Source organism: Sardina pilchardus, chromosome 2, assembly GCF_963854185.1.
Source record: "Sardina pilchardus chromosome 2, fSarPil1.1, whole genome shotgun sequence".
Lineage (NCBI taxonomy): Eukaryota > Metazoa > Chordata > Actinopteri > Clupeiformes > Clupeidae > Sardina > Sardina pilchardus.
The window spans coordinates 3772990-3800118 of record NC_084995.1 but is presented as its reverse complement, the minus strand read 5'-3'; the positions used below and the strand labels follow the sequence as shown (position 1 = coordinate 3800118).

The 27129-nt window shown below is 41.6% G+C and overlaps 1 protein-coding gene across 3 annotated transcripts; it reads right to left on the bottom strand.

Moving 5' to 3' along the window:
* On the bottom strand, positions 1-25545 carry ugt8 (UDP glycosyltransferase 8). Of its 3 annotated transcripts, none has more exons than XM_062516967.1 (6): positions 25474-25545; positions 14615-15441; positions 9952-10094; positions 7614-7690; positions 4127-4346; positions 1-2363 (listed from the first exon to the last, which is right to left on the bottom strand). In XM_062516967.1, exons 1-6 carry the CDS (start codon positions 25475-25477, stop codon positions 1997-1999), a joined length of 1638 nt encoding a protein of 545 aa, XP_062372951.1. In that variant the 5' UTR covers positions 25478-25545; the 3' UTR covers positions 1-1996. The 3 variants fall into 3 exon arrangements, with proteins under 3 accessions (XP_062372951.1, XP_062372958.1, XP_062372966.1); XM_062516974.1 differs by lacking the exon at positions 25474-25545 and adding an exon at positions 18785-18943; XM_062516982.1 differs by lacking the exon at positions 25474-25545 and adding an exon at positions 15817-15928.
* Between the last annotated feature and the right edge of the window lie 1584 nt (positions 25546-27129).

The following is a 27129-nucleotide window of genomic DNA, read 5'->3' as shown; positions in this document are numbered from 1 at the left end:
TATGCAAATAAAATATGGAATGTTTATTGAGCATTAGTATTTTGTTTTTGTTTACATGTTAAATATTTACATTACAACATGAGACATGCACGTAAGGCAGCTTAACATGTTTCTATCAATGTAAAAAAGACCTACTGCAGGAACAAGCAGCTACAAACTCAACAATCTGACAACGTGGAGAACGGACGGGACAGTGAGAGATGGGGGGAGCCAGAGGGGAGGGGAGGACAGACACAGAAACAGGGCTGGCTACAGATGCAGATCACTTGAAGAAAGCACTGGGAACAGCACAAAGGCACTGAGTGGAAAGCTATAAGATGATATGGACACGGAGCTCACATCAACACACATGAGCTCAACTAGGCTGCGCACACAGAGGCAGAGAGGCAGGAGGACAAGATTAGAGGCAGAGAGAGTCTGGGGTGCAGCTTACAGTAAAGTGCCCTCTCACAGCTGGATTCCCTTCCGTTAATACTGAAATCACAACATTCAGGTGTGTGTGTGTGTGTGTGTGTGTGTGTGTGTGTGTCACTATTTCCCCAGTCATAGCTTTGGCGTGTCTGCCCCCAGGCAGCTGTGCAGCACCTGGTTGATAGTAGCTCTGCCAGGAGCATCTAGCGATAACATAGCATAAGTATTCAAGTATCATAGTTTTTACAGTGCAGCAGGGCAGACTACCAAGGCTCGTGGAGAAACAGCGGAGGTGACAGTGTGACAGACAGTGTGTATGTTTATGTGCTGATTGAGAACAGTGCCGTATAGAGTGAGTCATGGCTGAACGTTGATCAATACCACACAGATAGAGCAGAAACGCTTCCCGAGATAAGCTCAGTGCAAAGAACACGTAAACAATCAAGAACAATCCAGAACTCCATCACTGAGCTAGAACCGAACCATGTCAAGAAACAAAAAAAAGGTGTGTGCCACAAATTCAATACAAAGGTGAGGGTAGAGGAGAGAGAAAAAAAAAATCTTAAAAAAGGAACAAGATACAAGGGCCACACCAAGGGAACGAGTGGGGAGTCCTATCCTAAAGTTTTCACCATTGAACACTGGATCTAGATTTCATCCCAATTATCCACCGGCACACACACGCTTCACATCTTTCAGCTTATTGAAACATGCACTCACGCATCATGTGAGATTATTGCTTCCTTCACAAACGCAGACATCTGCTACCCTCTGCATACACCCCGTGCTTCAAAGACTTCATGTCAAATTATACGTAAAAAAAAACGGAATCCTAAGAATTATTAGTGAGTGTGTTGCCTTATGATTAAAGAATTGATCATTACAGAAATTATAATTTCACAAAAGCTGAATGTTTTCCCTTCATGTCACTTTAGGCAAGGCATTACGGAGTCAGGGCATAAGAAGGGTCAAAGACAAAACACTGGAGGGGTCAAAGGTGAAAGTTGAGAGTGTACACATGTTCATACTGACCATTAGTTAGTGCTTCACTCACACGTCTCAAAATAAATTATGAAATAACCTGTCTGTTGCCCTTTTACAACTAATTCAATGACAGACCTACTACTGCTGCTATTCAGCATTAGTTACAGTTACTAAAATAAATAATCATTTTGTACAGATACCTGATGCTGGACAGCACAATGGTTTGTTAAAATGTTAATCCTTTCAAATTAAAAATGCTTTTTTAAAATCTTCAACTCTCTCTTTTCAAGAATAGATTGAACATACGGAAGAACTGCACGTCAACATTCACACTATTCCAAAGGACGAGTGCAAACTGTAAGAAGGAGAGAGGGAGGGCGCACCAAACACAGACATCCTTCAAAAGTTCTTGAAATTCCACATAGCAGAGAGTGTGTGTGCTTGTGTTTATGCATTTGTTGCTCATGTAGACTTTGGCTGCCCCACCACTGTGCTGTGTTGCTTTAATGTTGTAGTGTTATAGTTTGGATGTCATGCTCTCTGCATTCTGCATTGCTGATATACGCCTGATGATGTTTACATGTTTGTGCCTGTATGCAGTTTACTTCAGCTTCTTGTCATTGCTCTTGATTTGTCCATTGCGTTTAAGCTTTCCATTTGGAACGCCATTATGGCAATGTCCATTCTCCTTGGCCAGCATTTCTGACCCCGCCCCTTTCCAAAACCTGCCTCGTACTGCCCTGCCTATTCGGTAAAGGCAGTAACCAATCAGCAGCAGGGCTGTAGCCATGACGGCCACTACGTCCAACAGAAAGTACTGATAGGTAGCGATGCTGTAGACAGACGAGTGGAGGTGTGGGGCCCCGTGGTGGCGCAGGATGTAGTTGATCCAGTAGACCGCTCTGCTGACCGGGTGACCAGGCTGGTCCTTATGGATGCTGGACAGCTTGTGTGCTCGCTCACGGTACCTTCACACACCGCAGAGACAGAAGACACAATGTGACATGTGAGAGTTTGTACTAGCTACTCAAAAAAGCTAATCATTTGGGACACCTGTATAATAGGGTTAGACCTTCTCAGATTGTATGTAGACAGTTTACTACATTTTGTACATAACAAGACAAGTTCTATGACAACCAGGGTAACTTTTGGCAGTGGGTGCTTTGACTGGGAAGTCCCAGAGTGGTGTCATGATGGAACTGTGTCACATACAGTATGTTGTGACAGAAGAGAACAGTCACCCCAACCAGCCTCAGGTCTTTGAGGTCACAAAGGTGCAGCCAAAAAGCTGGGCAGCGTAGATTTGGTAGGTCGCTAGGCTCACATATGGGGCTTTTCCATTGCATGGTATCAGCTCAACTCCACTCCACTCCACTCCACGCTACTCCATTTTGGGTGTTTGTTTTCCACTGCAACAAAGCTAAACTAGCCGATTTCCATAGCAACGCTGAAGAACACAACTGTCATTAACGTCACCTTTTGGTACTGGCTCAGCTCGTTTGGAACCTCAATGGAGGTGATACCAAAGATAGTACCAGGCAGGTACCAGTTTTTGCTACTGGAAAACCAACAGAAGTGAGTAGAGTAGAGTGAGAGAGTGGAGCTGATACCATGCAGTGGAGCAGCCCCCATAGTGTGCAGTGTGGACTGGAATGAGTGCCGGAATGCTATGACAAAGAATAAGTCAACACAAGCACCACTGTTGGTTAGCAACGCAAGTACTGGGAGTGGCCCGGGAAGTCTATATGAATGGCAAATCAGACATGGCCGTAACTTCACGCAACATTAACAAGATGCACGTTTGATATAAATGGGTATGGAAAAGTAAAACAAATGGAGTGCTGAAAGATTTCCCGGCGGCACTGTGAGCCCTTTATGTAAATGAGGGACCACTGACATAACAAGTTTCTCCCTCTCTCTCTCTCATAGTCTTCTGGCTCACAGAGACCATTTGGAGTGGAGACTCTGTTCCACACAAAACTATTATAAATATCCATACCACATATTAGTCCAAACAATATAGACATCTTAAAAAGCAGATGTCACAGCATGTCTAACTCTGGTCACTCCAACTCCTGTGTGTCCTGTATTCCCACTTGACTACATATTGAGACAATGGGAGTAAATGGAGTAGGGTGAGTGTTCAGTTGCACATGTAACGTAGATTATTGTGCACATGTAGCTTCTCATTAGATTTGGCTCTCCAGTGATATGTTGCGTTGCTTGACAACAGGGATTAGAGCTACAAAGAAAAAAAAAATCGAAATGACAGAAAACACAATTGTTGTCTTCAATTATTTCATTAGCTGGTAGTAGAACTGCTGTATAAAACCAATATGGTATTTGTGATCATGGGGTTGGTAAAGGATATACCCATGGATGTGGTCATCTACACCATCTAGCCTTCACCTTTATGCCTTGGGCCGAATCCCAGCCATAGCCAACCCCACTCTCACTCAGCAAAGACAGTATAGTGCGAGACTAAAACAGAGCCTACTGGCACTATGGGTCATACTTAAGCCAGTTACCAAAGAGACTTGTTAGCAGCTGATTACGGGGGAATTATATGAACTAATCAGCTGCTATGCTAAACTTGTGCCTATGCCAAGCAGTGAGGCAGCACAGCAACAGCAACACAGCAACCATAGACAACCATAGCAACCAGGATGCCAAACAACCTTTCCATTTGGATGATTCATATCAACAATGACAGCTTTCACTCTGAGTGTACCTGTTGTCTGTGATGATACTGAGCATGGCGGAGTGCAGGTCCTGTTCACTCATCCGTTTCCACTCCAGCATGAGGCCCATGCCTTTGGCCTGCACACGGGTCATCGTGTCGTAGTGGTCCCCAAACAGAGGCACCCCCACCACTGGCACTCCGTGGTACATGGCTTCATAGATGCTGTTCAGCCCTCCGTGGCTCAGGAATGCACGTGTGTTCTTGTGACCTGAGTGTATAAGCATGCGCACACACATACACACACACACACACACACACACACACACACACACACAGAATCATAAGAGAATCATAGATTAGATGTATCATCACAACATAGTTGCATTGCCACACATGCATAGACACATGCACATGATAAAATGAAGTTCAAAACGTGGAGTAAGATATTCGCTAGATCAATGTGCACTAGTACTTGCAACACTTGAACAGCATGTCAGTCGCAGATTCACTGTCTTGATCCATCAGCTGTGGACATTTAGGATCTAAGGACTTTGTCATTTGTGAGGTTCTGTTAATGTGCTGAACATCCTGCTAACAAGATGAACTAGAAAATGTAATTCCATGGAAGGAATTACCATTGCATGTAAATGCAAAAAGGTTACTGACATCATTGTATTAGGCCTATAGTTAAAAAGACAACTAGGCTACACAGACGAATAGATCAATAACAATAACCCAATTACAATTCCACTGAAATTACTTGGAAAGTCACATTTAAAAAGTGATTTATGAAAATGCATCAAAATTGTGGATATAGGCTATTTTGGAAAATAACTCTTCATTTATTAGAATTTAAAAGACTGAAATGAAGTTGCCAACTTCAAACGAGTTGCAAGAGCTGACACTTTAGTAGCAGTGAAACGACTGGTAGGATAGCTTATAGCCTTCATATCTACACTAATGCAGGTTAAAAGTAGGCATGGAATACGGAATACAAACTCATTCTCAAACAACGCCAATCAACGATGATGCAGCAACAGGTAGGATATCTAGCAAATGTAACAGTAGCTTACAGTAGGATATTTTATGTAGGCTACACATTTTACAGGATGAGCTAGTGTTCTTCGAAGTGTGTTCAGGTGCGTGATTGTCCTAATAGGAATGTACAATAAGCTTAGGTTTTTAATTTGTGAATGATACCGAAAGCTTTAAATGATTGCCGAGCTTGCTAAACCCTGTTCGCCTTGCAGCCTACCCCGACGTTAAACGTTAGCCTGGAGCAAGTTTGGTTGTCGTTAGCTAAATACAGTGTTTACATTGACGTTAAGTTAGATTGTCTTTAGCTGTTGATAACGTGAGAGCAAACCGGTTAGGCTACTGTAACGATATAAACAAATCAAGTAGCCTAAGGAATAGCCTAACAAGAGACAAGACGACAACGTCCTGGATTACAGTGGCATGGTAGAATGTTTTCACAGCTGTAGACGTAACGTAACATTCACGTTTAGCCTGGTTAAGCGCAGCGGTGATGGCATGGCTTTGGATCAGACTCAGAGATCCTTGATTACTGACAGCTGAGCACTGACGTAACAATTAGTCTTTGCCGCCAAAGGGTCTCAATGTAAACTCTATGGGAATTTTAAACTCTTTTATCGTAAATATCTCAAAAAGTATAAAGTTCACAAATGTCAAAAATACAATCGTCAAATCTCCGTTACAAGATCTTTGTAGGAGTGCTTGAATGACGTTAAACGGTTAAGTGGTTTTAGCGTAATTAACCCTTGATTTTGGTCGGAAGAAGAATAATCTTAAGAAGAACAGTGATAACAGTACATTGCATTTAACATGCAATGTAATTCAATTAAAGCATGTCCATGTTCTGAAGAAAAAAGATTTTGTTTTTGGTCAAAATGTCGTCTATCATCAGAGGAAAATGCTTTATTCATAAAACGGCTCTGTAGGCGACTGACAAGCTGCTGGGACAAATTTGAAATGGCCTTTCACTCACTCGAAATGACCAATTTCAACATTAACTGCGGAATGACAATTTACCTGCTATTTCACAAACGTAATTACATCATGCATAATATGGTCTAACTGCGACGATTTGAGAAAAATGCATGTGTCAGGCACAGAAGCAATCAAGATGGACTGACAAAGAAACTAGAGGCAAACAAAAAGAATGAGATGAGAATCACTGAGAACTAGGGTTGGGCTGAAGGACAATCTGGTGATGGCTGACCGACCCCACAAGCCAGACATGCAGTAATTCTATATACCCTGCTCTAAGCGCTGTTGGGTAACCATGGAGCCTGGGCTGTCCATAGAGGCGCTTTTTTACTGTGTAATCAGGGCACAGGCAGCTAGTGGATGGTGAGGTGATGTTGCTGTATGTGCAAAAGCATGTTTTAGCTGAGAAACCACCTAACATCGCTTGGAGCACTTTTAACATAGGGTGAAACATAAAATGTCTACCTGGAAAGGAAATGAAAGTCTCCACCATCTTAAAAGAAACCATTTCGTCCGTTAGAGTGATAGGATCTGAAGACCTCCGTCTTTCACTGTAAGGCTTCAATCGCGCATTTGGCGAAAGCCCCATACAGCAGCAGAGTGGTTATCAGGATTCGTTATTAAAACTTGTTTTCTGCGTCCTGCCTCCAGTAGGCTGAACAATGCGATCACAGCCCCTTACTTTCACTTTCCCCAGCCCCTCTCATAGTCGGCAACTTCGGTAGCCTAGCTGTCCACTTTCTTCAGGCCATACTGTAGTATATGCAATATGCTACAGTATGGCCTAGTCTACAGTAACTGTAGACTATGCAATTTTATGTAGAAAATTATACCATATGCATATCATTGTCTACGATGTTTCACTGTACACGTCATCAAAATGCCAATTAAGGGGAGCTCTCCCAGCCTTACTGAGGAGCACACTGAGATGGAGGGAAAAAGAGAGGAACAAAGCCCCTGAGTGACAGGAAGACAGGGTGAACAGGAAGACAGGGTGAACAGGAAGACAGGGTAAACAGGAAGACAGGGTGAACAGGAAGACAGTGTAAACAGGAAGACAGTGTGAACAGAAGACAGTATGAACAGAAGACAGTATGAACAGGAAGACAGTGTAAACAGGAAGACAGGGTAAACAGGGAGACAGTGTAAACAGGAAGACAGGGTAAAGGGGTTCATGGTTTGATGGGGGGAGGAGGCTTGACCTTAAGCCACACTGAAACAAAACTGGGGTCCACAGGAGCCTCAGAGAGAGGGCAAGCCTTGTGTTCTCTCAAACAAGACTCATATTGTTGCTAAGGAGAGGGGCAGTAGGGGCACAGAGAGAGAGAGAATGTGAAAGCCTCTCTCTTCCTGCCACACACACATACACACACACACACTAGATAGAGCAAATAATGCTCTATTGGGAAAAGCCGTCATTCCACTTTTCTATTTAATTTTCTATTTCAGTATGTAACATTTAAGTAGAATTGTACAGGGTAGTGCTAGTGTGTGTGTGTGTGTGTGTCTGTATATGAACACTTACCTAGCAAATCATTCTGTGGCATCCATTCCACAAGTTTTGTGTTGTTCCCCAAATTGCTGGGAGGTACTCCAGAGAACCTGAGAAAGGCCAGGAGGGACAGAGAGAGAAAAGAGAGAGCATTTCATCAGTTGTTTCTTCTCTTCACACAGCGTATCAGAAGTAGTGTCTGACACATGTGTGTGTCCGTCCTCATGAGCTTGTGCTACTGCCCATTTGAACAGCAGGGAAGAACAGCTAACTTTATCAGAACACAGATCAGGCCTCTCAAACAAAGACCAGATTCACACACAACAACTCAAGGGACAATGCACACGCATTCACTTAACTGCAGCATAGAAAGCTGAGGATTGCTGCTACAGACACACATGCACACATTCAACTTAATTCAGCTCATTTACCAAATAACATGCACAGCAATCCACCCATTCACCACCAAACCCAATTCTATTTGATAGCAGAAAGGGAAAACTATGACTTAAGTCGTAAGTTTCATTTATATAGTGCCATTCTCAAACCCAAGGTCGCTTTACATAGTGGAAGGAAAATACAGTACAACCAAAGAAAATACAAGACAATACAACAAACAATCAACAAGCAACAACACAACAAAGAGAAGTTAAGTATACTGTATAGAGTGATAGAGTGAAAATCACAGACTATCACTTCAGGTTTTTTGTATTACCACAATCATGGAATTCAATGCCAAAGTAGCATTTTACAATACTGCATATTTCATTTATTCATGACAGAAATGCCATTTATAACTGCAGCAAATAAACATTGATGTTAAACTCCAACAAACTCCAGAGTGCTTAGACATTTTGTTGGAAATGGTTTCCCTTGCAACCTGGCAACAACAATGATCTAACAGCAAGGGGGCAAGGCGATACAGTGAGCCCTTTCAGGCTTATTTTGCTTCTGTCGCCTTATTTCTCTTCTTTCATGTTATTTTGCTAAGGATTGTCTAATGTCTATTTACAATCATCCCCAATTAATTGTGATCACTTTGAAGGTGGACTCAAAGCTAAGGAAACCACAAACTTAAACAGTTAAATTACCTATAAATAACCTAAACAAAGTTGCATTTGGATGAGATTATAATTGGTTATTTAGCTGAAGTTGCATAGACTTCTAATCAGGGTATGAAGAGGAAGAAACCCTACGAATGCCAGTACAGGTGAAACACAGTGTAAATACACACCTATTACTTTATCGGCAGGTAAAACTGTGAGTGAAATGATCTGTCCTGTTTTGTTTTTACCTTATTTACCTGCTGAATGTGAAAGGGATAAAATACATTCACAACTTATTTTACTGAGAGATAAAATAACTGAGTACACATTATATTATTTGGCTATGAAATGACAACTAGTGTTTTAACATGTGAGAAACATGTTCAGCATGTGAGAATGTTTGCACAGCATTTATATAGGGTCACACAGACTGAGATAGAAGCTTCAAACAGACAAGCACGTTGATGCCACTAACTCAGATGTACAGCTGTCCATTACGACAGGTGTCCCCTGGATCTACTCATGACACAGCAAAGAGATGCCCAATAAGATACTGAACTGTGTCTTCCACTGCAGGCTCTGTTGTCCACTCTCATGAACTTTCCTGGGGACAGCTGCTGTGTGTGTCTGTTTTTTTTGGTGTCACCTTGTCTGTATGTAGACCTATGTGTGAGGGGGGTGGCATGTGAGCACCTAATGACAAACAAAGCACTGTTACTAAGAAACCACAAGCCAGCCAGCAGGTGAAATATCCAATTACACTCTTTATGTGTGTGTGTGTGTGTGTGTGTGTGTGTGTGTGTGTGTGTGTGTGTGTGTGTGTGTGTGTGTGTGTGTGTGTGTGTGTGTGTGTGTGTGTGTGTGTGTGTGTGTGTGTGTGTGTGTGAGTGAGAGAGAGTACAGGTAGTTTTGTTGAGTAACAAAAAAAACATCTTACACAAAATGTTGTGTAAGGCATATTCAGCTCTGGAGCCTGTTCCAGATACACACAATACTAAGACTCACTCACACTACACACACACACAACCACCTGGCCAACCTACACACCAAACAAAAGATGGATAAATATGAAAAGGCACAAACCTGTCCCGTTGATTCAAATAAATGATCACCAGAAAACACACTAATAAACTTGCTATGACCTTATTTAGTCATAAAAGTAATTATGCCTTGTCAAAGATTGACTTAAAGTTATACCACTGCTTGGTTAAATTTCCCTCTCAAAAAAAGATCTTAACAACGGACTGAGTGAAGCACTGTATGAGGACAATGTAGAGCTGAGATCATAAAGTCTGCCGTGTGGCATGAGTGAATATCTATTTTACCTCCATATCACTTTCTGGGGAAGTCGTGCCAACGCTCCGGCCAGTTTGTGAGCGATATCTTCGGACAGGTACTTCACCCCAGCACCAAATGACACCACCACAAAGCCATTTTCATCTGTATCCTTCACCCAGTCATCAAACTCCTGGAAGCACGCACAAATGCACATTAATGACACATTCATATTGTCAGCAACGTTTTCTATATTTTCAGTTCAAAGTTTCATTCTAATGAAATTAGATAATATTTGAATGAGTTCTTCATTTGAGGCATTTCAAAAAGGTCAAGGCATGTGTGACTGGGAACAATAGGGTGTTCACTGTGTGTAGTTACAGGAAAATTATCCTATACACTTGTGCAAGACAATGAAAATGTGATGCATTATATCTGAATGCCCTATCTGTTACATGTTTTAAAACACAACCAACGCATTCAGCTGGTGGTTTTGCCAGTTTTGGCAAGACATGACAAAGGCAATCATGCGTTTTATAGTTTGTTGCACTTGTTGACCCAGTATAGTATCTTTGAAAGCAGGCTGTTAATCTATTATACAAAACAGCAGCATGATCCTTGGTTAATCACACATTCCATCTTGGTGTGGATATCTCTCTGTGTGTCGCATGCATTTGACAAATGGACACTTTTCACATGACTATCTCAACTCCAGCATTCCCTTCGAAAGGCCTAACTAGTTCAGCAACTGTTGAACCCCCACCACCACATGAACAGCTAAATCACAAATGACATTTACATTGACATCTAAAAAGCTGCACCTCACCAATACTGACTGAGCTAACATGCAGTAGAGTATTGGCTGACTACTTGATCAATAGTCTCTTTTGACTGATCAGTGACCAAACTTTGCTTTGTCGGATGTTGGTGGGGTTGACTTTGATGTATGTGCAATGGAACAGATCAAAGCAATGACTGAAGCCACTTAAACCATTGTGCATTGACACTCCCACAGACATACAGACACTATATATACAGTAATACATAACCAAGGTGTGGTCGACCTCTATGAAAATGAGGCAAAGTGCAGTGGCTGTAAATGCCTCGTGCCTGGTGCTAAGGGAGGCATAGCTGTAGATTACAGCACCGTCATTTCCATCTGAAAATGTTTGTTCTGTCACTCGGACAAAGAGACAAAACGTTTATCTGTATCTGAGGTGGAATGTGAGCTCTTGCTCTTAATCTTCTGTTAGATAACACACCATCATGTTTTGCACCATATGACTGTAACACACCAGTCCTGCTTCCTCTAAAAACAGAAATGGGTCATTAGTGGATCATAGAAACTTCCCAAAAGACCAGGCGCTCCACAAGGGTTTAACAATAGGGATAGAATCCTGCCTGTTGTAACCAGATCCCTGAAAGTAATATGGCTGATGGCCTTATCTGGAGCTCCCCGCTGGTTAACATTTCAGAGGCATGGTGAAACTGCAGCCAGGCTGGCTATGCTCATACCAGCCTCACATCATTGCAATTGCTTCATTTGAACAGCTGTAGTAGCACTCGCACACTATTCCAAATAAGTCTGTATCTACAAAACAGTCTATGGACATGAAGTCAGTTGTTTCTATTTAATTGTTCATTGTAGAGAGCAAGAAGATGACAGTGCCGGTGTTTGTCGTATAGAAGTCTTTCTAGCATGAATGTGGAGTTAGTGATCATGTTAGTGGTTAAGGGGATATGACTGTACCTTAGGATTTAGGTTAGTTACTGAGTTTTTGTTACAGTTTTATTATTGAGTTTTCATTGGCTTTCATGTCTATTATTTAAATACTCTGTTCAGTTTTCTTAGCATGTTAGCATTAAGGAAGAACCTATCAACTGCTGCATTTGAGAGGATCCAGCTGCAGACCAATTGCCATCTTTCCCCTGGCACTGAATGGTGAGCTGACACACAGGACCCAGTGTCCATGGACAACACTCAACAATGGGCACATTTACACACATACACACTGCACCAGCACACACACTGCATAATGCCTTCGGCATGCACAATGCCCCTTTTGGGGGGCTGGTATTCCAAAATCGCAACCCCGGGCCCTGAATCCCCCACACTCCCATTCAGCCAATTGATCTGCACACTTACACACACGCACAGCAGATAACGACGCCTTTGTGTTGGGTCACACACACTCCAAAATGACCTAAAGCTCATGCTGAATTCTAAATACAGCATCAACCAATGGACAGGCTTGTAGCTTAACATTTCAAACATCTACCATACAATCTCATGCGTCCTCTGGATTTAAGGTATATCTCCATTCATAGCTACGCAGACCAACTAAACAGTAGACGCTCCATGTGGACATCAAAATAAGCCTTGCTACCACAGCAAGGGAAGAGGATGCATGAGGCACAGACCTGTCAGCAGTATATACTCTACCAACATCAGTGTAACGCTACTGCTGGACTCTTTTCATGTGAGTAGCGTCTCTTTGACTGGTGTGGGCTAGCAATGTAGAGTTGGGAGTGTGCTGACGTATGACATTGCCGCCTCCCTCAGAGTCTCTCCCTCTCTCCCTCCCTCCCATCCTTTCACTCTCCCATCTTCTCTTCCCCAGTCCGCCTGCCTGACCTCACACACCAACATGTGGAGGTCAAACGGAGCTGAAGCACTCAACCAGCCTCAGCCTGAGGCAGCACAAACTCAACTTGGTCTTTAGGTCAGTGCACATAAATGGCCGACTTTCCAAAGAGCTCCAGGGGCTGATTTTCCATTTAAACACAGATTAAAGGTAGCCACCTTGTCTGCTTCCAAAGATTTTCACCACAACAGCTTCAACAAAACACATGTTAATAAAGGCCAGTATTTTCCCCACAATAAATATACTGTAGGCTATTAGGTGTTAAATGCAAAGAAAAACTCATCACACAGACAGGCATCATGACCAGTTGCTGACCGTTCATAAACATCGTGCTTGGAAAAGTAGTCAAAAGAGTAATGGGGCAATGAGCTTATTTCCGATGCAGAGAGGATACAGATACGGTAACACTCTATTTTACAGGGTTCTTGTTCCAGTGTATACATAATGAAGTACAGTCTCACCTATGTAACAATATATAATATCCCATATTTCTGTTGTCCATACATAATGCTTTTTTGTGTACCTACAGATCATTAGTACACGTGACCCACTTTGGCAAAGTATTGTAACAGCACTTCTTATTACTCGTGCACTGATGATCTGTAGGTACACAAATATATATATTGCCTGCGGACTTTGACTTGTCTGTTTGAGTTTGTGAACTCAGGGCATTGTTGTAAAATAACTTGATTATCTGTCGGTTTATCCCTGAATAAAAATGTTTAATGATTATGATTAGCTTAGCATAATTCACTGGATGTGTGTTACACTATATCTAAAGCTGTTTTACCACTTAGCCTATAGCAAACCTATATATCTAAAGGTGTTACACCACTTAGCCTATAGCAAGCCTATATATTAAAGCGTTACACTAATTGGCATATACTGTAGCAAGCCTATATCTAAAGGTGTGTTACACCACTTATACAGCAAGCCTATATCCAAAGGTGTGTTACACCACTTAGCATACAGCAAGTCTATATCTACAGTACAAGGATGTTACACCACAGGTGTGAGGCTAAAATCATAAAACATGAAATTTGGTGACAATGTATTTCAGGAGAAACCTTGGCCTGAATATACATCAAGCAATTACAAATTGGTAAAAAACTACTGTGGTTACTCCTGGCAATATTCAATCAAAACACCTCCATCTTTTCCCTATTAAAATACAGTTACACGAGTAGTCACACGACCAAGTATGGTGAGACAAAATAAAACGTGGTGCATTTCTAAGCAGGTAAAAGTGATAACTATATTGTGTGTCGGAATAATATTGGGAGCACTTAGACTCTGCGCAGTAATATCCTCACTCCAAAATGAAACTGACAGTGCAAGAGTGAGGATATTACTGTGCCACACAATATACTGTAGTTATCCCTCTTACCTGCTTAGAAATGCACCACATTTTATTTTGTCTCACCATACTTGGTCGTGTGACTACTGGTGTAACTGTATTTTAATAGGGAAAACATGGAGGTGTTTGGTCGCTTCTAACTTCATCTCTGTTTGGATCCTAATGAATGCATTGGGCTAGCTAAGTGCTATCAAAGTTGCGCCGCGCGCCAGAGCCAGTGAGTGCACGCATTGAAACGTGAGAGGTATGTATCAACTCGTCTTAATTAGGGGAATAACGTAGTTTAATATGAAAAAACGGTGAAGTGTTCCTTTAAGCAATGTGTGTCATTGCATTTTGCAATCTTTTTCAAATACATCAAGTCAGTGTACACCTAAAGTACGGGAAGCAGGCTTACAGTTAGTAAAAGCTCATGTAAAGACATATATGAATGTCTATTTATTATGATACTGACACTGGGCATCCACATTTCAGGCCTGGGCAAGCAAATTAGAGCGTTCAGGTGTCCAATGGGCCAGCGGAAAAAAATAGGATTTGTCCACCCCTTACTATGTCTTTTAAAGTCTGCATATAATTGAAAAACATGCTCAAAGTTTGTCAGCACAGGCATAGTAAGATTTGACCTCAACCAGTTTCTGACCAAAACCTGTCAATTCAACAAATACTGTCAAAAGCTACAGTCAGTTTATAAATCATCTGTCTGGCGCTCACCTGAGGAAGAGGGTTGGGTGGTTTGGTCAGAATGCCCCCGACGTAGACCACATGAGGCAGCGTGGGTCTGGGGAACTCCAAGGCCATGTCAGTGCACAGCATCCACAGACGGCTCCCCTGCACCAGGTCGTGCATGCTGACGGCCGGCTGGATGTTGTACTTCTTCATGATGCGGTCATACTTGGGCAGCACCAGGTACTGGACTCCGAAGCGCGACACCAGGTAGACAGCCGTGTTGGCCACACGTTGCAACAGCGTCATGCGGTCTGTCAGCAGTGAGTTGAACTCTGGGACATAGCTAAGGGGTGCAGGGGCCCCAACTTCCGCCGGATACCACAGTCCTGTGCTGAAGACGGCGTACTGTACACCCAAGATGTGTGCAATGACAAAGCCACACATTTCATTGGGGTCCACCAGCAGCAGGTCAAATTTCTCCTGTTTGAGCTGCGCCATCACAGCCGCGCTCCCCACCACCGCATCACAGTTCTGGGAGTAGTGGTCCAGGATGTCAAACAGCTCCAGGGCAGTCAGGCGGCCAGAGAAGATGTTGTGTACTTTGGACTGAAGGAAGTCATCAGCTGTGGAGCTGTTGAAAATGCCAGGGTAGCGCTGGAGCCGATAGTGCTCCGACTCTGGCATGTCCCGGCCCTCGGACACTAAGAAGACGGTATCATGGCCGTCAGCATGCAGGGCAGTGGCCAGTGTCTTAAAAATGTACAGGTGGCTCTCAAACATGATGGGAGGCACAACGACAATTTTGGCAGCCCAGGACCAGTTGAGAAACAATAGCAGCAGCAACGAAGTAATGGCAGGGGAGGGCTTCATGGCTATGGAGAGAGAGAGAGAGAGAGAGACAGGAAGGGAGAAAGAGACAAGGAGGAACAAATGGTGGAGAGAAGGCAAGAGTATGAGATGGCTTTTTCATATTACAATATTTAGGCAAACTGCAAAATCTGGTTTCAACTATAGACAATAAAATAAAATCATATGGACACAGACATACAAACTCTAACTACTGTATATGAACTCACACTTTGAGTAAACGTTGTAAAACCTAATAGTAGTGACACAGACATACATTTAACCAATTATTTCAAAAGCAATACATAGGAACAGAAAATCACACACACACTCAGACAAGGACACACGGACATGGACACACACACACACACACATAAATTAATTACAACATATGTGCCCACCCAAACCAACAATAAGGAAAGCCTCTCGGAAACTTTGCTGGATTCTGGTTGGTTGTCAGGGTTTGTATAATTTAACAATCTCAAGAATATTGTTCTTCATGTCATTATGGTATGCCTTGTGGACAGCTTACAAACTAGAGACATTTAAAATGTGAGACAGGCCTTAATAGGTGACTGATTCAAAGCCTTTTACAGCCAATAACACATCACAGGGCTCGTGTTTACTCAGTGTGTGTGCTCACATCAGGAGGACAAAGATCAAGGCGGATCTGTCTCCGTCTCCCTCTGAGTGACTGCTATGTGGCTTTGTGGGTTTAGAGTGGTCCTGGGAAATCTATAGGAATCTGCTTAAATTAGGTGTTTTTTTTATGTTCAATGCTTGTTGCTGCCAACATATTTGCACATCACTCCTTAGCCATACATACCTGTAATTATGAGTTTGTAAACTCCCAGGCTTACATAGCCTACTAAATAGGTTGTGGGCTTTGATGTGGAACTTAAAAGTCATTAAACAATCTGCATATCTAATCATTCTTTACTTGGAGGAAACAGTGTCGTGACCACCAAAGCAGTAATGAATCCCTGGGTTGTGTGACCACTATCAATATATCAATTCATCTCCATAAACAAGAATAAACCACTCCCCTCTGCATGACATACAACATCCTGACAACAAAAGAAAAAAAAGACTTCACTTTAACATGCTCAGGGTAGTCTACCTGTACAGACCTCTGACGGAAATGCTCTGGGAATTGATGATTGGACTGTGTGTTTGTGTGTGTGTGTGTGGGTGGGGGGGGGGGGGGCGACGACTTTCAAACATGTGCCATATTGGTCACCAATCAGTTTTTGTATCCCTTGACTACCTGGACTCTACTGCCTGCTTCCTGGGAGACGTCACTGCTTGGGTTACTAATGGAGGGGTTTGGTTACCCTACACCCAAAAGCAATGAAAATGTGAGGTAGAAAAGGAGGGAGTAAATGGGTGGGGGTTAGAGAAAAGATAAAGAGTGTAAGAAGAAGCAGAGAGAGGAATAGAGAAGAGAGAGAGTGAATTAGAATGAGACGACAGTTGAGGGCAGTAAGCAATGGAGGTTAGAGACCAAGTGAGCGAGAAAAAAGAATGAAGAATGTTCCACCACTGCTGACATAGAGCTCACATCACTTGGTCTTAGGTCAGAGGAAGTGTTTAATCTGGAATTGATAAAGAATTGTTTGGGGTTCAAGCCACTGCCATAGTGATCCAGTATGCTAATAAATAGTGATGAATTGAACATTTTCACCAATCAAACTGTCACAAGCAGTATGCCAGATGTCAACTGTGCAGCATTCACTGGACATCTGGTCCCTATGGACAATACTGATTATACTTTACCAGGCTCCACAGCTGAAAGGCTAATTCATCTGAGGTTACGTCTGCCTGGCCCTCTTGAGACAAATAAATAAATAAAAGCATGTGTTTTTCTATACCAGGGCCAGGTTCCCCATCAGGTGGACAATAATGGGAATGATATGTTAACCAGATGTCAGGTTAGGAAAATGAGCAATGTAGCCTATGACTTCCAATTTTACTGGGCTATATAGATTTGCATACACACAGACACTATGCAGTAAAGATTCACAGCGCCAGTATTGACTGCAAATGTGGCTTCCAGAGGAGGACGACCTCTGATACAAAGCCTGGCCTATATTTCAGTACCTCCTCGTTCACTTTGTGGCACCCAGCTCACAACAACTTCTTTCCGATCTCCCTCTTTATTTGGACAATGATGTATTGCCTACATACAAGCACACCGTTTGTTGACAAAATATACAGTATGCTGCCACTTAGCAGGTCCAACACTATCACTTAAACACACATTCACAACTCGGTCCTACTGTTACACACAGAAACAACCATGAGGCAAATGACAAAGGAACTCGTCAGGCAAGTTTTCTTCCTGATACCTTTCACAGGTAATGGGAGGGATGATTTGCAACTGACTTGTGGGTAGACGAAACAAAAAAAGCACATACACACCTCATGGTACCAATATGTAGGTTTGTTAGTGTCTGTCCTTAAACCATCATTATCTAAACATACAATCTTACAACACTGCAGACTTTCACACTAAAACTGCTACTTTACATAAATCAAGATGTTCCTGACACACAGACACACCCCAACACTTGCCCCTATTGTAACAGGAGTGGGGATACTATCAGTGTGAGCATTTCGCAACATGACATTTTCCTAATGGTCACATGGACTTATAGCATATGACCGAAACTGGGTAATCTACCTGTTTAATACAGTTGCTATATAACAGTGATATTGAATGTTTCCATTTACAAATTCTCCTCATGTATAATCTCTTCAACTATATAAAAAAAATGGAATACACGAGCTCATGTATGATGATTACATGGAGTTGATTACCTGATTAACTTCTCAACTAAAGTCATCTCAGGTAACTTATTAGCCAAACTAATTATGTTTACCCATCTGTGTTTATGAAAGTAAATTGCCCTGTTCTTTGCTTATGAGAGGTACACCCTGTGTTGTGTGCCCGTAGTATCTGTTTCGCTAGCTCCGAGCCGACCTCGTAAAATATTGAAGAACCAGTTGTGGCTGAGAGGAGAATGAGCTGAGGACATAAAACATAATTTCGCTATATTTTTCATTCTTATCGAGCGATTTTTTTAAGAACACATAACTAATCTGACCAGTTTTCTCAAACTGCGAATGTTCTTCAAGGTCAAAAAAATAGCCTCTGAACTAAACTACAGCCATGGACCATCGTCTCTTTTATACAATTATCTAAATTCTTAGTTTACCCGTAAAACGTTGTAAAACTATTTAGAACACCCTCAATGTGAATCTAGTGAAATTCACTCCGCACTGGCATTCCCGTATAATTAATAGGAAAGGTAGCTACACACCTGTTGCCCTCGGACTCGCAGAGCAGCGCTATGCAAAGCCACCTACCTTGCTCAGGTGTCCCTGGACGTGTATGCGCTAGAATAGCACTGAAACCCCTCGACCCCCGTGGGGAAAAACGTTTTTTTTTATGTCCGGGAAGTAAATCCACACAAGATGATGACTTCGCCAGAAGTGGAAGATTTCAAGCAGAAATTAGAGGGGGAGAGAGAAAGGAAGGCAATGGAAAGCGACACAGGCTGTCACCCGGGGGGCGTGGCGAAGACGCCTTTTTCCACAGTTCATCAAGGCGACGGCGGTTTGGATAGAAAACAATAGCCAGAACAACCCCACCTTCGTTTCCCAAAGGAGAGCACCCAGGTAGCTACCGTTTACACCATCAACAAACACTTGTTGAGTGGTTATTAGCAATTACAGCCTTAATGAAGCATAGGCCCATACTGGATAAAAAAAACTGGCTTGCTCTAAACTACCGCTCAGGTAACATTATTTCCCATAATCGTTGAAGATATGCTACGAACTTCTTTGAGCCTTTCAGGTACTGAATAAATAAATACAAAAAACTTGTAGCAATACTGGCTAACAATAAAGCATCAGAGCAAAGCGCCGATAATTATCTTTTTAAAGTCGCCACTTATACCACGCATAACTTGTGCATAAATCGAGTTTTACCCTTTAGAACAAGCAATGACTGTAGGGACTGAGTGGGGAAATGGGGGTCGTGCGGGACAGGTGGCAGAGCATCGAAACAAACAAAAGAGAAGAAAGCATGGCGACGGTTTGTAAATCATTCATAATAACTATCTCGTCAGATATGGTTTCTCTGTCTGTGAAAATGGCAACTTTAAGAGCTTGAATTTTCCCTTGGGATCAATAAAGTATCTATCTTTCTATCTACCTATCTAGAATAAGTGGCAGCAATAAAACAGATCCCCTCACACACTTACCAATGTTTAGAGTAAGCTTTGTATTACAAACAATGTTCAGATAGCTAATGATGGCCTTCTGATTTCAATAACTAAATCAGACTAATAACCAAACAAAACTGATCCGATCTGATTTTGAGAAACACATTTCAGAATATAATTTCTTATTATGTAACCTACATCTCTCAAACTGTAGTATGCTTAATAATACTTGAAATCGCCAATTAAATGAAACATTTACAGTATATCAAGTGTGTAAGTGGAACTACAACATGTTAAAATCTTACTTTTGACATAAAACTTTGCAGTGCAAAGGCACTGACTTAAGCTCTTTGCAACTCTACTGGTATGTATGGCACTGAAGGATAACACCTTCTTAAGGATAAGGCCTTAAAGGGACATTTTTCACCGACTGTAGATCAGTTTGTCAAGGTCATTGAGTACTATTGGAATGAAAAAGAAAACAGCGCTACTTAGCTTGAGTTGCTGCAGCCAACAGCTAGATTAATGTGTTTTTTTAATGCCTCAAGAGTGTTAAACAAAATGCAGAACAAAATATTGCGAAATGAAAGTTATTTCAGTTTCACCTTAAAAATAATTAGGTCTAACAGCTAGAGAAAGTCAGCGAGCAGCATGCTACAGATTGTGAATGTGCTAGTGTGTCCTGAGCCCCAATGTCCTCGAATAGGCCACAAATCAGCACTAAAGGACTGTGTATGTAGGCTGTGTATGTGTGTGTTTGTGTGTGTGCGCCCAGGCTTGTGCGTGTATCACAAATGGCTATTTCATCAAACACTAGCTGTTCTGTTACCCATCTACCCTTGCGGGGGACTGCTATTCCATGAGTCATCACCATCCATGCAATCTGATTGGATGTGTGGTCGCCTGTTCTTCAAACCCACAAGTGAACATCCTATTTCTGTTCCAATCATCAATTACCATCTTCCTTTATCTCTTCTCAACCCCCAATTTATGGCATTCCCATCCCCAATCACTAACTCACACATCCCGAGACCATTTATAGTCTTAACAGAGGGAAGCAAACACAAATGCAGATTTATACACCTCTGTGTTAATGTTTCTCTGTGCGTCAAGAGTGTGTGTGTGTGTGAGAGAAAGAGTGTGTGTGTGTGTGTGTGTGTGGAGACAGATGCAATTATACAGCATGTAAGGAAAAGACACCTGATCATGATATCAATTCTTAATTGCTAGCAGACACTCTACAGTTCAAGGGGATAAACAATACCAAATGTTGAGGGGAGGGACAAAGATACATGAAACAAACAAAAAAAAGAATGAAATAAACCAAATAAAGAAAGAAAACACTAAGACAGACATGCACACACACCAACCAGGCTCGCTTTATCTCTGTACACCTGTGTGTGTGTGTGTGTGTGTGTGTGTGTGTGTGTGTGTGTGTGTGTATGTGAATATTTCATGGCTTGAAGATGGCGTAGAGAGATGTGGGCTGAAAGGGCTGCTGAATCATTCATTTGGTCAATCACTCTGGGTTCCGTATCAGTCTGCGTGTTCACACTGGTACTCACTCTATCACACACCCACACACACATCAGAATGTATTACGTGATATTTACACTATGTGAGTCTAGATTAATGCAACCACATACTGTAGTCTGTATGGCTCTAACTACAGTTTTCATGGAATCATCTTCAAGTTACAATTTTCAACCTCCACACGTCCAGAGCCCTTACACTGGGAGGGAGTTGTGCTTGTTGTAATGTTTATGACTTAAGAGATTTGTTTGTGTATAATGTTCTTATCTCTGATGAGGAGTGCATAGGTCATCATCCACTGTCTTTTGTGAGTGCTGTTGGCTAAACACAGGGCCCTCCCCTCCTGCCATGGGAACAACCAAGGAGAGACACTCACAGGGAGAGTCGTTAGAGCAGACACACATAACAAGAGTCTGTCCAAATAGGCCTAAATGTTTAAGTCAGCCACTAATCTACGTTAGTAACATTGAAGTTGTAAGAGATATTAGAAAAGTTAATGTTATCACATTTGAGACGTATTATGGTCTTACAAACGAAAGCTTACATTTAAGACTTTGTCCCAAATGGAACACTGAGATGCTACACTAAATGGCACACTATAGCATACAAATGGAATTCTGCTATATGCTAAGTGCACACATGTTGCCTTGACATTTAAATGCCCACCCAGTTCTCTGAAAAAGTCATCTGGCACCCTCTGTTGGACTTCACATATTATTACAACCGATTTCCTACAGATAGTCTAAAGTAGAAAGTTACACTTTGTTAAATTCTCCACTTACAGCAATTACAGCCTTACAGACCTTTGGCATTCTAGCTGTCAATTTGTTGAGGTAATCTTCTAAGAAATTTCACCCCACGCTTCCTGAATCCGGATTGGCTTGATGGGTACTTCTTATACCATACAGTAAAGCTGCTCTCACAACAGCTCAATAGGGTTGAGATCTGGTGACTGTCTCAAAAATGTTCTTCCGTGTAGGAAGTAAAAGTCCTGCCAAGTATTTGATCCAACCATGTAATGAACCAGTTCATCCTAATTAGCAGGCAGGTACATGGTACATAGATCAAATAATAAATGATATCACCTCTGTTAAGTGCCCAGGTAATATATGGCAGGACTTTTACTTTCTGGAACCGGGATGTTCGCCTCTGCTTCTGTGTGACTCAAACATCTCAAATTTGTCTGTCCACAAGACTTTTTTTTTCTTCCTTTGTCCAATGTCTGTGATCTTTTACCCAGCTTAATCTTTTTATTTTATTGACAGTCTTAGATTGCCACTCTGCCTAGAGGATCAGCATCACCAAGTCGCCTCGTCAATGTGGCTGCTGAGACTGCCGTTTTGCAGGTAACATTTAATGAAGCTGTCAGTTGAGGACCTGTGAGTAGTGTTCTGTATCGAAAAGTGAAAGTGTAGAAAGTGTATAGCCATTAGATAGTTATTAGAAAGAGTAGAAAGCGTACACTGATTCAGCGAAACACGGAAGTAACTCAGCGCCGCCATTACTGCGTGGCTGGCTGCTAAGAAAGTAGCACGTTGGTTCCATAGGCGGCTGTAGCAGAGGTTAGTTGTCATTAATACACGTCTTAATACCTTATGTTGTTAATACATTACCTTCATTGGTAAGTTTTGGCCACAGTAGACAACCTAGCCTACAATCGCTGTTATGGTGCTGGGAAGGCGAGTAGTATGTGACCACAGGAAAGCAGAGGGCATTACTAAGAGGATTTGCGGCATGATCGAAAAATATATCAGCGTTTCCCACACTGATCTATAACTAGCACTGGATAGACTATCCCATTGTTGCCGCCCCATCATTCTTTGTAGATCAGTGAGGACGAGGACCGAGGAAGGACGGGAGGATGTATAATAGGGATGCATGATAATATCGGCACGGCATCGGTATCGGCCGATAAAAGCTTTAAAACTTAATTATCGGCATCTGCAGACAAGAACATTTCTGCCGATTTACCTGGCCAATAAGGTGACGTGCAAATGATGCGCATGCAGAGGTTACAGCTGTCTAGTGCGATGGCATTTCTGTGCAATTGTCATGTTGTGTCAAGAAGAGGAGTTCTTTGTTTACAACTGACTATTAAAATACTCAAAGGCTAATGTTGTCTCTCCATATAATAATGTTACTATGTAGGAAGAAACGGCTGTTTAACTCAATGCCACTTGAACAAAATAGCACAACAAACATTAAGCATGCATAATGATCATGTGACTTGCTCTGCTGCAGCCATGTACTGTATGGGGTGTCAATGCGTGACTTTGAGTGTGCCCCTCCCCCCCCCCTCAGTAGTTTAACTCGATAATGTAAATTTGCACATTGTTAAACAACAATCATAATATTCTCCTAGACGATATACTGTAACTTATATCGCGCACACCTAGGTAGGACTAATTAAAACTAATTAACAATCTGCCTAGCAACATTTAAAACAGGGGTCTCAATCTCCCGGCCCATGAGCCTTGAGTATTTTCAATTGCGACAAACAATGACACTGATTAAAAAAGATGATAAACCCAAGTACGGTGACAAATCACTTTTTGTATTTGAAAGGTGAATAATTTGAGGTGGTTGCCATCCAGTGATGTCATAATATGAGATTCAGATGGGTACATTTACCCCTTCATAAAGTTTAGGACAGAAGCCATGGCCTTTTGAAATTTAGATTTATTTATTTTTTTAACCCTACCTCTCAGTTTGCCAGGTTTTTACAGTTATGAAAGGAAAATATTTTTCCATAAAATATTCATACCCAAGGCACTCTCCTTTGAGTCAAGGAATATAGTGTGTAAGACTGTTGCCACTATGTCTTGTACAATACTATCTCTTTCAGTTAATTCTTCAAAGCAGGCTACCTGATCATGTGACCCCAAAACTCTACTTACTTGGGCTACTCAGACACCTGTATTTACTGTAACACGCCCTGATGAAGGCCTAGATGGCTGAGACCGGTTGGCGTTTTTTTACCTTAGGCTACCCCATTACTGTAATAAAGGGTTTTTAAACTATACACTCCTCGACTCAAAGTAGAATGCCTTGGGTACGAAGATTTTATGGAATTTCATTACATCCACTTTACTTACATGCAGAGGTGTTTTTAGCTAGATGAAAACGTAAAAATCTCAAGGTATAGCAGACTGCCTCAAAGTGCATGAAAAGGCCCCGGACCTCAAGTGTTAAGCAATGCAACCATGTCTCGTCTACCCGGGCAACAACATCTCTGCATTATCTGTTATAACTATAAATTGTGTATTTTTACATCACTTTTTGTAGCTGCGTAGTACATATTATGCATAATAGTTCTAACTGTTTACTTTACAGAACATTGTAAATAGTCTACTGTCATGTAGTTAATGGGATAGCCTACTGTGCAGAGTTGGGAAGTTACATGAATACACTAGCAGGCAGCTACACAGGGGGAATTCTTTTGTAGAGTATCCTGGCGGTACGGCGTACACAAACTTAACACTAACGACAGTGTAACTTTACTATTTAAAACACACATACATAAGCTAATAACGTATTTAACGTTATAACTTTAACCGTTATTAAGACTTATGATTTGAGGTGCCCTGGAGATCTAATTTGATGCTCCTTTGGCCCCAAAAAGGTTGAAACTTTGGACCTAACGTTAACGTTAGAGGATGTGAGGAAAAGTTCGCTAAATTTGATCCAAAAAACGTGTATTGGATTGAAATTGCGCACCTCACCGTCTCAGCTATCAGTTCACAACCCGGACACAACCATTAAAACATACCAAATGAGCTTAATTGCTGTAGTCAACAGAATACCAAATTAAAACACAATGGCTGTCTGTAGCCTATCGCAAATTGAAAACGATGGGAGCGGGAAGCCAGTGAGAGCAGGTTGAGAGGAAACTGCGTTTGAAATCTTGACGTGGACTTAATAAATGACTATGAAGAAATAAATCACGATGTTTCATTCCAAAGGTAATTTAACAATACTTAACAGGCCGAATAGTATTGATCAATGATGACTGGGTAACGGAATACAACTATATCAAGTTAACTAACATAACTTAGCTAGGATACTGCTCATGCAGCAATATCATAGCTAGCTGCTACACAACACAACCCCCACTTTCCAGTTAGCTACGTGGTTAGCGACAGCTAGTTTGTTAGCTGATATTAGCGCCACGTTTAAAATCTAGGAACACAATATTCCTTTCTTTAAGACATAGTTATCTCCATTGTCAAGTGCACATAACCAGTCTCAAGATTAATTCTCAAAACAGCCCTATTTAGCGATTAGTAGAAAACTTACCCATTTCAGGATTTGTGGGTTGATCAAGCGATCCAGCATAATTAACTTTCAGACAGGGGCTAGTGCTAATGTTCAGAAAACCATGTAGCCCAACACATTCTAATCACGTGACTTTTACATTTGGTAGAGGCTTAGGTGAAGTAGAAGCAAATTGTCTCTAGGCCTGCACATGTGATAACCTTTTTCCAGATAAAATAGGTAGAGTAGCTATCATGACATTGGCCATTTGTGGGCAAAGCTTATACCAAGGGTTACATATTCTGTATAGCCTACTATATAATGTCAGGCTTTCACTACCATGCTCAATCTTTGAACACTGAGGGAGGACGGGTGCATTTCAGACACTTTGAGGCAGTCTGCTACCCCTTGACATTTTTACGTTTTTTTTTTATTTTTTATTTTTAATCTAAATAAAAACATATATGCAAAAGTGGCACTTTGTGTTAAGTGGATGTAGTGAAATTAGTTTAATTCAAACACAATGATACAACCTTGAAATACTACTTATGCTACTTGTTGCGTTGTGTCCACTGGTGACTAGACCCGCTCCTATAGTCACAGTTGATCGCTCCGGGTGTGTGTGTAGGCCTATATAAACCTTTTAGATTTTCAGTGAATCCCTCACTTTCTAAAAAGGTCTGTGTGTGTATACTATCTATAGCTTTTTTCCCCTTTTCGACTTTATGAGGCGACTGCTCTGCGAAAAAGGGGAAGTAATTTTCAGTGTTGTGTCTGTTGCAAAGGCCCCTTTTCAACGGGTTTAGGATGCACGAAAGGACTGATTCAAGGGAGAGGCTCTCAAAATCCTTAATCAGGAGTTCAGGGTCAACAAGTAGCCTAGATATTTTATAGGAGGCTCTCCATATATCTATTTCATGTTAACCCTATTACCTGCAATCGTGCTTGTAATTATGTGATTCTCCTCTTATAGGAGGACTTGGCCATTTACTGCATAAACTAATCTGTGACAATGATTTCTAAAAGTCTTCCTCCTGTAACAAAGGCTGTTGCCCGTCAATGGAGTGACAAAGGGGACCTATTCCTCGTGGTCACAGAAAGATTCATATATAACTGTTCTAGTGACAGATTTCTATGACATAGAAGACAACTAGGCTAGTAAATCTAATTTGGAATTGGGAATTCAGATAATATTCTCCTCCTCGTGACGAGGGTGAATAGTTAGGTTTAAAGGGGTCCTATGTTCCTACTTGTAAGTTGTGTAACACGACTGGGGGAAACAGTTTCTCTTATCCCACCGGAAACATGCAACAAATTTAATCTAATTCTATTGACAGAGCCAAGTGATTCAATATGGGCCTTTTCTAGGACAAATCTGTATAGCACTCATGGCATATAACAGATCAATTGATAATTTGTAGCCTACTCCATTTTTACATACATTAGTTACTAAAAACAGATTTCCGTATCTTTGCTTGTGTGATGTGCATTTGGACCTTTTAAAGGCCCCCGACCTTTATTCTTTACAGAACCATGCCCGCCAAATAAAGTCCGGTTGGTTTTGTGACTGCTTCAGTGCATAGGACTTCCCTTCCTAAATACACGGCTGAGTTCGCTACTCCAGTGTATGTCAGTGTATTGTGCAGTAAGTTTTTGCCCATTAACAGTGTCTTAGAAAGTAAGCCCTCAAACGGACAA

Bases quoted from the DNA above. Each gene is read 5' to 3' on its own strand.
- ugt8 (XM_062516967.1), bottom strand. The intron at 10,095-14,614 runs GTGAGCGCCAGA...GCGTGCTTCCAG, and splicing joins CACCCAACCCTCTTCCTCAG to GAGTTTGATGACTGGGTGAA. The intron at 7,691-9,951 runs GTAAAATAGATA...GGCCTTTCTCAG, and splicing joins CCCCAGAAAGTGATATGGAG to GTTCTCTGGAGTACCTCCCA.